The sequence below is a fragment of the Mytilus trossulus genome, chromosome 3 (assembly GCF_036588685.1).
Source record: "Mytilus trossulus isolate FHL-02 chromosome 3, PNRI_Mtr1.1.1.hap1, whole genome shotgun sequence".
NCBI lineage: Eukaryota > Metazoa > Mollusca > Bivalvia > Mytilida > Mytilidae > Mytilus > Mytilus trossulus.
Genome location: NC_086375.1, coordinates 24287153 through 24301028, shown reverse-complemented (window position 1 = coordinate 24301028; position 13876 = coordinate 24287153). Strand labels below are relative to the sequence as shown.

Sequence of the window (13876 nt, the reverse complement as noted above, 5' to 3'; positions counted from 1 at the left end):
GATAATTCTGTACTATGTACCAATTTGATGTAGTATAACCAAAACAAGCTACACATTTTATTTCATAATGTATATCAAAACTGGAGATTATTAATGACTATCTTTGATAAAAAAAAATCTGTTATCAGGCCTAATAATTATACAAATGAAATTCAAGTTGATATTCGGTTTCAATTCGTACCAAGTAAATCTCAACTCAACCATCGTTAGTAATTTAGATAATACAACAAGGGGACTGGTTAATATCTCTCAGCTTTTCTGTTCAACTTTTATATGTTCAAATTTATTCAGTTTTTCTCCATGCAAGTACCCAACCTTAACCAAGAATTTACAGCATGCATATAGTCATGTCGTGTTTTCACGGATTTGGCTATACTTTTTGAACCTTTTGGATTATAGCTCTTCCTCTTTTATATAAGCTTTGGATTTCAAATATTTTGACCACGAGCATCACTGAAGAGACATGTATTGTCGATATATGCACCTGGTGCAAGAAAATTGGTACCGTTAATTTTATTGCCGTGCAAGTATCACCACTGAACGAAATACCCAAAATGAAACAATAGAGTATGGCTTTCCTTCCATGATAAATCAGTGTCTCGTAAGGTTCGGAAAAGTGCCCCCTGTCACAGCTAGCCAATGCTCTACTTAGGCTGAGCTAAAGGAGGGCTCAGGTAATAATGGACAGGTACTAATCCGCTATTTCAGGGGAAGCAACGCTGCATTTCTCTCCACCGCAAGAGTAATTAAACCATTACGATGATATCTGACAATGAACCAAGGATAAACCATTTATTCTTCTTTAGTCCACATTTTGTATTTTTCATTACAGTGGAACGCCAAATTGAGCAGATATGTTATGTTGGTGTTGGCAGAACAGGTTTCTGTCTTAAACTGGTGTCTCGCAAAGTAATAATTTTGGAAGAAAAATCATGTTCTGTTACAAACCTCAATCATTAATATGTATATAGTTATCAAAAGTACCAGGATTATAATTTTATACGCCAGACACGCGTTTCGTCTACACAAGACTCATCAGTGACGCTCAGATCAAAATAGTTAAAAAGCCAAATAAATACAAAGTTGAAGAGCATTGAGCATTGAGGATCCAAAATTCCAAAAAGTTGTGCCAAATATGGCTAAGGTAATCTACTCCTGGGGTAAGAAAATCCGTAGTTTTTCGAAAAATTCAAAGTTTTGTATATATATTTTTTTCTAAAATCTGTGACTTAGCCCATTTTCTGTAACATTCTCTTTGAAATAACCCCAAAAATGTGGTGCATACTTTTAAATAACCCGCTCAGCTGGTTATTCAGTGTGCACCACGTTTTGATGTTATTTCTTCAAAGACAGAAAAAAATATTACTGTAATTCCTTAAGATCAAGTAACTGGCAGTGTATGGGCTATGCCAAAGATATTAGTAAAACAGAAATTCAGACCTATGTAGCAACAACGTGTAGTGTTGTTTTAAAAGAAAATTACTAGAAGTTGATGTTTTGTAAAGTTTTTCTATAATATGATGGTTTTAAGAAAGTTTTTTCGACGACTGTATGTGCTTTCTATACAGATATTCAGCTATATTAAAAACAAGTCTATCAGTATAATTTCAGATAACGAAAGATGTAAAATTAATGCAGTATTTTGTTGATTTTCAGTTATAGTTCAACAAACGTTATTCGCAACATTTTAGCAGGGACTTAACCCATTTACTGTTCATTGACTTTAAGTAAGTAACCACTGTGGAAAAAATAAACGGTTTATTCACACTAAAATTAAACAAACTTGTTGCAAAAGCATATACAAACACACACATAAAAGAAATATTAATTTTGACACAAATAACCAATATTGAAATAGCATATATGAAAAACACACCAAATATAAAGTTAAAATAAAGATTCATTGAAAACAAATATAATTTATACAATATTCAAATTCTACAAAAGCATACAAATAAAAAAAATGAAAACATAAATAGAAAGACAGATTCTGGTTAAAACTAGAAAAAAGTTACTACATGTATATAATATTATGATTAAATAATGTGGAAAATACACATACAAGAAGAATTCATGTTGGAACAAATTATTAAGGACAAAATGTTGCAAAAAAAAGATAAACATATGAAAATGAAACCACACATTAACAAAAGATTCATGTTATTACAAATAAACAATATAAAATGTAACAAAAGCATAGGGTAAAAAAATGTTTCGGATAATAAATTGCCATTTTTACGACATAATTCCACCATTTTGGTTTATTTCAAATTCTATCGGGCCTATCTCCTTTCAGCCATTTATAAAGTATTCTGTAATAGAAAGAAAAGAATATTTATTATACTTATGTATCTGTTAAAGGAAAAAAGATACGCTGGAAATTTAACTCTCGTCAATTACAACAATAATCATGGATAATCAAAGAACAATTCCGAATATGTTAACTAAAGGACAGCTTAAACTCGTACTTGTAAAAATAAACACTGAATTCCTCATTTTGTCGAAATATCTTACAAATTGATGCACATTTCAAAAATCTAAACCGAACGATTTCTCCCTTTTTACAATCAATGATGATGGAAGTTGATAGATATAAAAGTCACTACTTACATAGAACCAGCAAGCGCTACGGAAAACACTGCCGCCATTATGAGAAATATGAATCCAGGAAACCAATCAACAGACGCCGTATACATTTTACCATATACAACCCCGGTTAATGCTGCTTGTAACTCATCCAAACCAGCAATACTTGCAAACAAAAATCCTAAATAAAGTATATAAACACATAACCGATGGTAGGACTTCATGAATAAAATGTGCTAATAAATTACATTACATGAAATTTATTTGGATGTATATTTTATTCACACTTTTCATTTGTTCATGATTGGTGTAACTGTAAATAAATACTAGTAATTGTTATTTCGAAAGTCTAGAAAATTTTAAAATAGTAAAAAGTTGTAAATACGTTATAGTTACTCGATAATAATCGATATAAATGAGAATGAGTTCATCCTACAAGCCATTGGTATCGGTAATCTTTTCTAAAACTATTTTTTTTTATGTCAGTTACAAAAAAAGCGAATGTGAAATAGTACTCGGTGATTTCACGTTGAACGCAATGGACATTTAGATCTGAATGGAGCCCTTTTGGTAGTACACAATACAAAGAAAAGTCTTTTATCATGAACCACGAATAATAATTCTTTATAACCCTTTGGACCTCGAAGGCTGCAGAATTGGAATATCTAGATCCAGAAAAAATATAATTCGTGATGGTTATGGAAACATATTCTATAACTGCCAAAAATTGAAAAGCACACGTGCACGTGTGTATAGCCGGGCAAGTATATTCTTATTGTAGCTAGAGTGGTTTATGGACCTGTCAATCACTGGATATATATTCTTTTTGTTGCTGTATCATTGACAAACTTAAAGTCCCGTAATATAGAGTTCATGTATAAAATAAGTCGTTTGTATCATACCTTGCTCTTGAGGATCAACTACCCTTGACATCATGGCACGCATTACCGGAAAAATGGAAATAGAAACAAAACCAAAAATAACATCTGTAAAATAAAAACAAAATAGCAAATAGAAAACAAAATAATACAAGAAAAAAGCACCAATAAAAGAAAAACAAGAAAGCATTTTATCTTCTTTTGTCGTTGTCTAAAAAGGTATTATTGTTATATTAGTCAGCCTAATTAGTTATCAAAGGTACCAATATTATGGTTTAGTACGCCATACACGCGTTTCGTCTACATAAGACTCATCAGTGACGCTCATATCAAAATATTTATAAAGCCAAACAAGAACAAAGTTGAAGAGCATTGAGGATATAAAATTCCAAAAAGTTGTGCCAAATACGGCTAAGGTAATCTATGTCTGGGATAAGAAAATCTTAGGTTTTCGAAAAAATCAAAGTTTTGTAAACAGGAAATTTATAAAAATGACCACATTATTGATAATCATGTCAACACCGAAGTGTTGACTACTGGGCTGGTTATAATCTCGGGGACGAAACGTCCACCAGCAGTGGCATCAATCCAGTGGTGTAAATAATTATCAAAGGTACCAAGATTGTAATTTAGTACGCCAGACAAAATGTTAAACAAATTAACAATAGTAAGCTAGTACCCGGAATTTCTAATTTTCAATTTTTAAGGCAAAAAAAATACTGTTTTAAAAGTCCGCAAAGTTAAACTTTTCTAATGTCATCTTTGCTAGAATAAATGTTGGCGTGTTGGCTAAAATTAAAGTTCAAAATCCTTAAACTGTGAATTTCCATTGATGCTAGAGATAAAGGCAACAGTAGTATACCACCGTTCAAAATTCATAAATCGATAAGGAAAAACCAAATCCGGGTCACAAACTAAAACTGAGGGAAACGCACCAAGTATAAGAGAACTACGACACAACAAAGCCAATATAAAATAGTATTCATTGTGTTATCTGCTAAAAATTCTGATTGTTTTGATTTTGATTGAGGTGCTTAATAATGAAAGACAACAATAAAATACCACTGTTCAAAAGTCATAAATCGAATGAGAGAAAAAATATCGGGGTTACATACTAAAACTGAGGAAAACGCATCAACCATAAGAGGAAAACAACGGAACAACAGACACACTGAAGTACAACATACAAAGGAACGGACTATCTGATAACAACTGCAACATTCCTGACTTGATAAAATGGCATTTTAAGAAACATGGTGGGTTGAACCAGGTTTCATGGCAAGATAAATCTCCCGCTTATATGACAATGTTGAAAAATGTCACTAAAATAACAACACTGTCTATATGACTTAATGAAGTTTTATGGTCAATATGAAACGAGGCGATTTCACAGTGGTATAACTGCCAATGAAACAACAGAGTTCAATTAAATAGCTTAAGGTCACTGTAATGACTTCAACAATGAAGAAACCCATACCAAATACTAGTAGCAAGCAACAAGTATAAACGGATCCGACATGACAAAACGTGAAATAGTTCAAGCGAAAAAAAGGCAACAGCATGATTTAAAAAAAAGTAATATACGTAAAAAAAATATGACAGAAAGCAATACACACAAATGTGCATGTGGTTGTGTTAACATGTTTGTGAGCGTTCAAACCTTACAATATATAATATAACCTGGGCAGTTTTACAGCAAAAAATATAAAATAGTCATTTCATCAAATGATTTCACGTGGCTCAGGTCGGTTATATCGTTTTTTTTCAAGACGTTTCTGATGCTTTTCACCCAATACGTTTAGATACTTCTAAAAAGTAAATTAACAAAAATACTGAACTCGGAGGAAAACTCAAAACGGAAATTCCGTAATCAAATTGCAAAATCAAAAGCTAAAACATATCAAACGAACGAATACGGGATAACAACGGTCATATTACATACTAAGTACAAACATGTTCTAATGCTGGTTTTATAGATAGCTTAACCTCTCACGAGAGGTGTTGCAATGAAAGTTTCACGTTGATTTGAAAAAAATGTGGTCATATGATTGAACAATTAATTACTAAAGAAGAGGGACGAAAGATACCAAAGGGACAGTCAAACTCATAAATCTAAAACAAACTGACAACGCCATGGCTAGAAACGAAAAAAGACAAATAGACAAACAATAGTACACATGACACAACATAGAAAACTAAAGAGTAAACAACACGAACCCCAATAAAAACTAGGGGTGATCTCAGGTGCTCCGGAAGGGTAAATAGATCCTGCTCCACATGTGGCACCTGTCGTGTTACTTACCGGTATGTGATAACAAATCCGGTAAATAGTCTAATTCGGTAGGTCACATTCATGAAAGGGAAGGAGATTGTAGTTATGACGTAAGAAACACATCCGATATCATTTATGAAACGGTTATTCCATAACGGTCAACAAACTCATGATAGCGTCCGCAAAATTTACGAAGGGATGATTTCAACTTCCCCATTTGGAACTCTTGTTTTAATAGCTTCCTTGTGAGCAGCAACCCTCTATCAAGAAAATCATGATAGGAAATGTAAACATGGGAATATCGTATCAATTGGGAGATATATACCCCGTATGCAGGTGCTGCTGGAATGTTACTAAGTTATCATGTTGATAACAGGTATATTTACTATGGATTTTCTATTAATATACCGTTAGTTTCATTGCATCCAGAAAAAAACAATTTGTACTGTTACACCAATATACCATGTTAGGAGAGGTTTGGGCGCTCACAAACATGTTTAAAAAAGAGATATTCATAAAAACAAACACAATCAAACGCTAGCAATCAATGGAGAAGGTATAATGTATTACTCAAACTTATTTACTTACGTAAATACACCATCCAACTGGTCACAGAAAACCCCAATATTAACATAGACGCAATACCAGATATTGAGGCAATCAAGAGTACCATAACATCTTCTGTAAATTTAAGGAACAGTCGAACAATGCCGACAACACATACTGTATTAACCAGCGTTTGAATAGCATGCATCACCTGAATATTGAATGCATTCCAACAGATAGGTTGATGCATAAGGAACAAAGTCTGATATTCGAGTTTTCCTTGTAGACAGGACGAGGACAACAAAAACACGAGCAAACACAGTAATAGCTTTTGCCTTCTGTGCTGTGGTGTGTCTCTTATATATAATTTCAATGGACCAAGAAGGCTCTTTGGTTGAGAATCGTGCTCCGTAGGTTTTCGAAGAATGAATATACTTAGAAATATCGTCAACATAGATATAGCTAAACTCATAGTTATTGGTTCTCGGAATCTTTCGGTTAGTATCCAGTATCCCATACCATAATTTGTTACTGCCGCTGTCAACATTCCGGTTGCCTGGACTACAGTTATGCGGAAAGCCCGCTTTTTTCCTGGCGGAGTAATGTCAGAAACAGTTGCAAAAATTTGAACCATTGAGCCACTAAATGTACCAGTAAATGCAAAGCCTATCTGTCCTATGTACAATACCCAGATGGGTAGCCGTAGTAAAACTGTTAACAACAAGATTAGTTCTTTAAAAACAGTTCCACAAATAGATGTGATGTACATCACCCTCCGCCCAAAGAAATCCGAGAGATAACCGAGCAAGAATATTGGAATTACAGAAGCGAATGTTGAACAAAATCCTAAATACATGATTATTTCAGCAGACTCCTTTTGAATAATGCTACTTGTATCGTTAATGTGAGACGTGTTTGTGATATTTCCAGGGTAGCAGGAGTTTTCGGCATGTCGTACAATGTGTTTCTGACCATGCTTTTTAGCCGTCTCATCGATGACGTAGAAAGTTTGTACTGTCCCCAGTGCCACAATGGTTACTGTATGTAAAACAACAAGCAATTCCACAGGAGTCCATCTGAAAATCCGCGACAATGACGATCCCTCATCATTTTGAGCAAGTCGTATCAGCGGTGTTCCCTCATTGGGTGAATTCATCGCTCCAGTCTTAAGTATCCCAGATATCTATGTTTTTATTCACATATCTGTACTACAAATTATGTAATAACTAATGGAACTATAACGTTGTTGGGGAAAGGAAGATGAAAACTATTCAACCGCACCAAATAGTTTGCCCATGAAGTGCCTGTAATGAAAATTAAAAAAAAAGTATATATTTCCTGCATATATGTAAGTGAGATTTGTTCAGACATCCACTTCCTCAAAAATGCCTATTTGGTGTCTCTTAAAAAATCATGATAATATTTCACAATCAAATGTCAAGATCCCGGACATGATAAATTAATGTTTTTAAATGATAACCATCCCCCTGATGAGAACAGGTTATGTAATAATATGATGATACATGTACATTTAATACAATATGTAACAATGACATGATATGCACTTGATTTTTTAGATTGTCACATAATATGTTTAGACGTGAACATACTAATCAACAATAAATATGTGGTTTGTTCTTTCATTATATAAGTGTCATATTTCAATTGCTGATGGGAGACTCGGAAAATACAAATTAACATTGCATTTTACTCTTAACTAACATAAACATTTGTGTAAGGGGCCAGCTGAAGCGGGTGCGGGGTTTTCTTGCTGTGTTAAAGACCCGTTGGTTGGCATTGGACTGTTTTTCTCTTTTTGGATATGTTGTTGTCTCTTTGACACTCTTTTGGTTCCCAGTTTTCATTTTCTGTTTTCAGTTTTAACTGTTCTTTTCTTCGTTTTGAATAATCATACGTGTAGATGAGGACAGGAATTGATGATATCCAAATTAATAAGGTTTCCGTTTGCGCTAGCTTTCATTATATTCCAGCAGTCTTAGCTCATTTTTGTTTTGCCTGTACTTGTGCCTTGCGCATCACACTACTCGCATGCATACAAGTCATCGTTATGTGATGTCCAGTATGGATTTTGACGAGAAATGAAATTGAAGTTGAGGTTGTTAATTCAGAATACCTGTTAAATATGGTTTAATCTTATATCAACCATTAATTACTATCAAAATATTATTTGGACAAAATTTCTAGATGTTTGCAATTGTTTGATATGCAAACAATCAGAAGTTTAACCTTATAGTATAATTAACTCCCAAATTAGTTTAAATTTTTTTTTTAATGTACTTTTTGACTAACATTTAATCAATAAATTTCCTTTTTTAACCACAACTATAGATAGAATTACCTCATTCAGATAAATTTTTAACTTCTTACTTACTCAAATTAAATAAATAACTGTTGCACTGAACTGAGATTCCCATTCCTCAAAAAAGAAAGAAAAAAGAAAGAAAAGCAGCATAAAACAAATTAAGCTATTGCCTGGTGCTGTTAAATTCGAGAACGTGTCTGCATGGAGTGCAGGCCAAACACACGAAAAGAACACACACACATTTTCTTATGTCTTCTCGTAGACTATGAGTTAATCTTAACGACTAAGTCTGTTGGTCTAGTAAAAGTCAGGTTTTTAATCATTTCTCATTATTATGTCATCGCTGTAAAAAGTAAAAACACAAAAATACTGAACTCCGAGGAAAATTCAAAAAGGAAAATCCAAAATCGAAAGGCAAAATCAAATGTCCAAACACATCAAACGAATGGATAACTACTGTCATATTCCTGACTTGGTACAGGCATACTATATTAAATGTACTATATTAAATATTGAACTGCTATAGCGGATCCAGGGGATGGGTTCATGGGGTTTTAAATCCTCTTTTTTTTAACGTCACTTGCATTTGAATAGGAAAATATGTTTTTTTTCTCCCTCACCCCCTTTGAAAATTGCTGGATCCGCCCGGGTTAGCATCCATGCATTTACCCAACGACATCAACAAAACAAAATTATGTTGTGTGCGAATTAACTACGGTATATTGTTTCATACAAAAGGAAAATCTATGAACACTTGATAAGTTAATGACGAATGATCAGCACAAATATCAATTGCACATTCAGAATGATAACATATACCAAGTAATACGAAATTCATATGAAGTAATACGAAATTTATATGAAGTAATACGAAATTAATATGAAGTAATACGAAATTAATATGAACCATTTTACGCTAGATCGAGACTTTGAACCGTACTTTTTACAAAGTAGAAAACGACATACAGTATGATGTATGCGATCCTTTCTTGTCAGATTAGTACTTTGACTGCAACCCACTGAGTCTTGAAGTTTGCTCTTTTTGATTGACGGAAAAGGGGTAAATGTCAATTTTCAGTATGATTGTAGTCCGACCAACAAAGCACCATCCAGGCGGATATTTTATATTCTAGAGTAAACATTACATCATACTTTTGTGAAATAAAAAATTGTGTTATTTGCTAGACAACTAATACACGTTTCACTACACCGTTAGTTTGAAGGTGATGATTTATAGATCACCGTTATTTCCATTTTAATGCGCTATACCAATACAAATTTTATCCATCTGTCAAAAAAGTTCAGATTTACATATACATAAATTGAACAATTTTTACAAACTTACCTCATTACTAAACACATACCTTAAGAAACAGAAATAACAATGTGTATACGATAACATCCTACGATTTATCAAAACTCTCGATTGAAAACAACATATGCACACATATAAGGAAATAGCAATAAAATTTCACAGGTATTCAAGTGATCATATTCCAAAAATAGAAATGCACATGTGAAGCTATCAAAGGATTATTTTCCATCGATGTTCTATTTTAGTTATATATATATATTGTTTTAAATTAGATGTTTTAGTGTCTTTCAAAGTGCCCACTTACGCTAGTCAATGTCCTCTTTTTGAATTTCCATATTTAGATGAGGAATAAGGAAATGGGTTTTAATTTTCTACGCTAAAAGGTAGATATAACTTATTTCTGTCTCTAAATTCAACAATATAACTTCCTTCTTGGTTAACCGTTTCTTAACTGTCTTCCGATTACAAAAACGAAAAAAGTTTAAAATATCTTATTATATATAAGTGTTGTAAAGAATTTAAGGACAATTTAACCCTACTGTTTATCTCCATATTCCTGTACGCTTAGAATACAGTTAATCCAGATTTGTCTGTATAAATTATCACAAACTTGAACGATGTTGACGGCGTCGACGCCGGACTCAGTCTTGTTTTCGCCACTTTCGTCACAGGTGAGACAAAATATTTCACTTTTTAGTACCGTAGAGAAGGAAGACTAATTAAGGCAGGTTAAAAAATCTGATTAAAAAATTCCTTCACCACAAACTTATCATCCGTCGGACCACAATGAGATATTGAATAAATCAAAATTGTAGGTTAAAAAGATCTTTAAAAAAGATCAAGCATTGGCGGATTAGACGAAGGATTCTGTTTGCTGGACTGTATAGCCCCACTTACTTTTTCTTACTGAAAATTACAAATTGTTTCGAAAGAACAAGATTTTATGATGGTATGAAATAAACTTATCATAGATACCTGGATTAAAATTTTATATTTACGTCAGACGCGCGTTTCGTCTACACACGTCTCATCAGTGACGCTCAAATCCAAAAAAGTTAAAACGGCCAAATAAAATACGAAGTTGAAGAGCATTGAGGACCAAAATTCCTAAAAGTTTTGCAAAATACACTTAAGGTAATCTATTACTGAGGTAAAAAAGCCTTAGCATTTCAAAAATTCTAAATTTTTGTAAACAGTTAATTTATAAATATGACCATATCAATGATAATAAATGTCGGCTAAGAAGTGCTGACGGTTTATTCCTTGAATGCCAACATCCTGTGATCTACCGACAATTTACCTGTAATATTATGTTAGCATTATCTGTTTTGACTGGTATTGCGGCAACATTTCAAATAAATACTAAATTTTCTCTTTCTAAATTCTTGACTGGGATGCCTGTTCATCATAAAAAACGAATCTTAATGTAATTCGCCGACTGTTGTTAAATGATACTCTCCAAATATATATTTAATAAATAAATTGGATGAGTTGAGTAGAACTGTTCATTATAGTGGATATGGAAGGATTCTGGACCATTTGTCTTACTATAATGACTTGATAAATAAAGTTTAAGTAAAATTTATTTGCAGGTAGACGACTATGAGGAAAAAGCGCAAATGTCCGGTCAATTTATTACAGGTGAGTCAAAATTGTAATCCAAAATGTCCATAGTATTTGAAGCGCAAATGCCCTATCTTTTTACAGGTAAAAAATCGCAGTTTAATTGCAATAATGGCATAGAACAGAAATACACAACTTTTCAAATCGATAAAGTGGGAAAAGGGAAAACAAAACTTTTAAAAAACATAAGTCCACACAATATTATACCGAGTAAAAAAATGCTAGTCATGAAAATATTATACAGAATACAGAATTCAAATCTGCCTATATTTGAAATTTATGCGTAATGTAGAAAGTGACTTTGTTTTTGTTTAGAATAGTTATCAAAACCATTCCCTTAATAGTACAAACATATTCTTTTTGTTAACTTAGTTATTCTGCATTCCACATTAAGAAGACAACGCATTTCTCATTTAGGCTAGATAAAGAGCAGGAAAGGCACACTGATCAGCGCAACGAAACTCTGATACTTAACTCTGTCTTTAAAATCATACAACTTATATTTGATAAGAATAAAATTCCTTATCGTTGACATGGTAAGTCTATTGTAGAACAATAATAAAATTATTACATTATGGGACTACCATCAGTTTGCAGTCTTTTCTTGTGTTTAATTCTTCCAGCAGACGCAATTTTAAGTGACAGTGAAAAATGGAAACACGTAGAAACATTTTTCACTCAAATTAAACAGCAACAATCAGAACTAAAGAAAGTCAACACACAGCTATCAGAGACTATTGAAAATCAAATCCATGTCATTAAGAAGCTTGAAAACAGAATTGCCATCTTGGAATCTGCAGATTGTGAATGCAGAAAACTCGATAAAGCCAAACAAAATGTCGTCACGGCTGATTCCGATTCTAAAGTGCAGAAAAACTATGAAGAAACATACGTTAGTGTAAAAAATAACAGAACAGATGATGTTTCGGTTAAACAGTCACCGAAAGGAATCACTGTTCCTATTCTTCAACCGCAGCGACGTATAAGTGGTATGTTATTCATAAGCTCTCTAACAATATTGTGGTATTTTTTTCACAAGTGTTCCCAAAGGGTCTTTTCCCAAGATAGAAACCTAAATTGTCTAGCTTATTAAAAATAAGAAGAATATACCAATAGGCATTTAAAACCCGATATTCCTATAAAACAGACTACGCCATCATTATCTTGAAAAAGAAAAACATCAAAATAACAAACAACAATCAAATGAAAAAGCTTCACAAAAAAAAAATGGGACACATGCATCTGCTCTAGAAGGATAAGCAACTATTGCTGCAAAAGAGCCATGCCTGCAGTGTTATTCGTAATATTATAACTTCACCTTTACATTTGGAACCCTTCATTCTAAACCTAAACAAAACGCGGCTGATTTTTAACTCTATCTTTATATTTAACAGGCAGTCAAACTATAGGGAACATTGCCTTTGATGCATATATGCCTTCAAATGAACAACTTCCAGCTCTGAATCATATATTAGTTTTCCGCAGTGTCCAAACAAATGTTGGTGGACATTACAATAAGTTTTCTGGAATGTTTACTGTTCCTGAAAATGGAATTTATGTGTTCACATGGACAGTAGTTTGTGATATTCACGCACAACGTATTACACAAATAGTAGTGAACGCTGCAGTGGTTGGAGCCGCCATGTGCGATGCGCAAGGCGGATCTTATTTCAGGACCACAACAGGTTTAGTGGTCGTTGAAGTCAATCAGGGTGAAGTTGTATTCATTCGGACACATCCGACTCACCTAGGTGGAAAAGCAATAATAAGCGCTCCCGACTTTCATCGCACCACATTTAGTGGGTGGAAGCTTTAATGATACACAATTATTAAATATCTGCATGGTCTTGTTGTGTTTTTCTTTTATAGTCCGGAACACATGACAATAATAATAATTATACTTTGCTTACACCTTATAATCTTTCTTAATTGTCTTGTTGAAAAATTCACTAATACAATTGAGAAGGGAAATACGGAATGTGTCAAAGAGACAATAAAGGGTCTCCAACACAGCGATAAAATCGCCGCATCCGGAGTCGGGCAACAGCTAGCCATTAGGTAGCACTCCACAGTTTGAAAATAAAATAAAAAATGAGCCACAAAATGTTCTATCATCTCCTATTCCTAGATTTCTAATACATTAACCTAACTGTTTGTGTTGTACATGTGCATATGTATGTAATCAGTATCTTCCATAGTTTTGATTTTCAAAAGTTAAAAGGGTGAAAATTAATTTCTTTTATGTGTATCCATGGCAACATTCTTCATTTATTTCCCATAAAATATTGCAAAAAGGGGGGTGAACATGTCACATTTCCCCCAAAAATTTGGAT

At 33.2% G+C, this 13876-nt stretch overlaps 2 protein-coding genes across 4 annotated transcripts; one reads left to right on the top strand and one right to left on the bottom strand.

Annotated features, from left to right (window-relative positions):
- Positions 1 to 2004: 2004 nt before the first annotated feature.
- Positions 2005 to 10110, bottom strand: LOC134710766 (proton-coupled folate transporter-like). Of its 3 annotated transcripts, none has more exons than XM_063571164.1 (5): positions 9951 to 10110; positions 6325 to 7586; positions 3489 to 3572; positions 2611 to 2767; positions 2005 to 2312 (listed from the first exon to the last, which is right to left on the bottom strand). In XM_063571164.1, exons 2-5 carry the CDS (start codon positions 7436 to 7438, stop codon positions 2267 to 2269), a joined length of 1401 nt encoding a protein of 466 aa, XP_063427234.1. In that variant the 5' UTR covers positions 7439 to 7586; positions 9951 to 10110; the 3' UTR covers positions 2005 to 2266. The 3 variants fall into 3 exon arrangements, with proteins under 3 accessions (XP_063427234.1, XP_063427233.1, XP_063427232.1); XM_063571163.1 differs by having other exon boundaries at positions 9970 to 10110; XM_063571162.1 differs by lacking the exon at positions 9951 to 10110 and having other exon boundaries at positions 6325 to 7731.
- A 2007-nt stretch (positions 10111 to 12117) lies between these two features.
- On the top strand, positions 12118 to 13359 carry LOC134710561 (uncharacterized). The gene is made up of 2 exons (XM_063570931.1): positions 12118 to 12532; positions 12938 to 13359. Exons 1-2 carry the CDS (start codon positions 12118 to 12120, stop codon positions 13357 to 13359), a joined length of 837 nt encoding a protein of 278 aa, XP_063427001.1.
- The last annotated feature ends 517 nt before the right edge of the window (positions 13360 to 13876 follow it).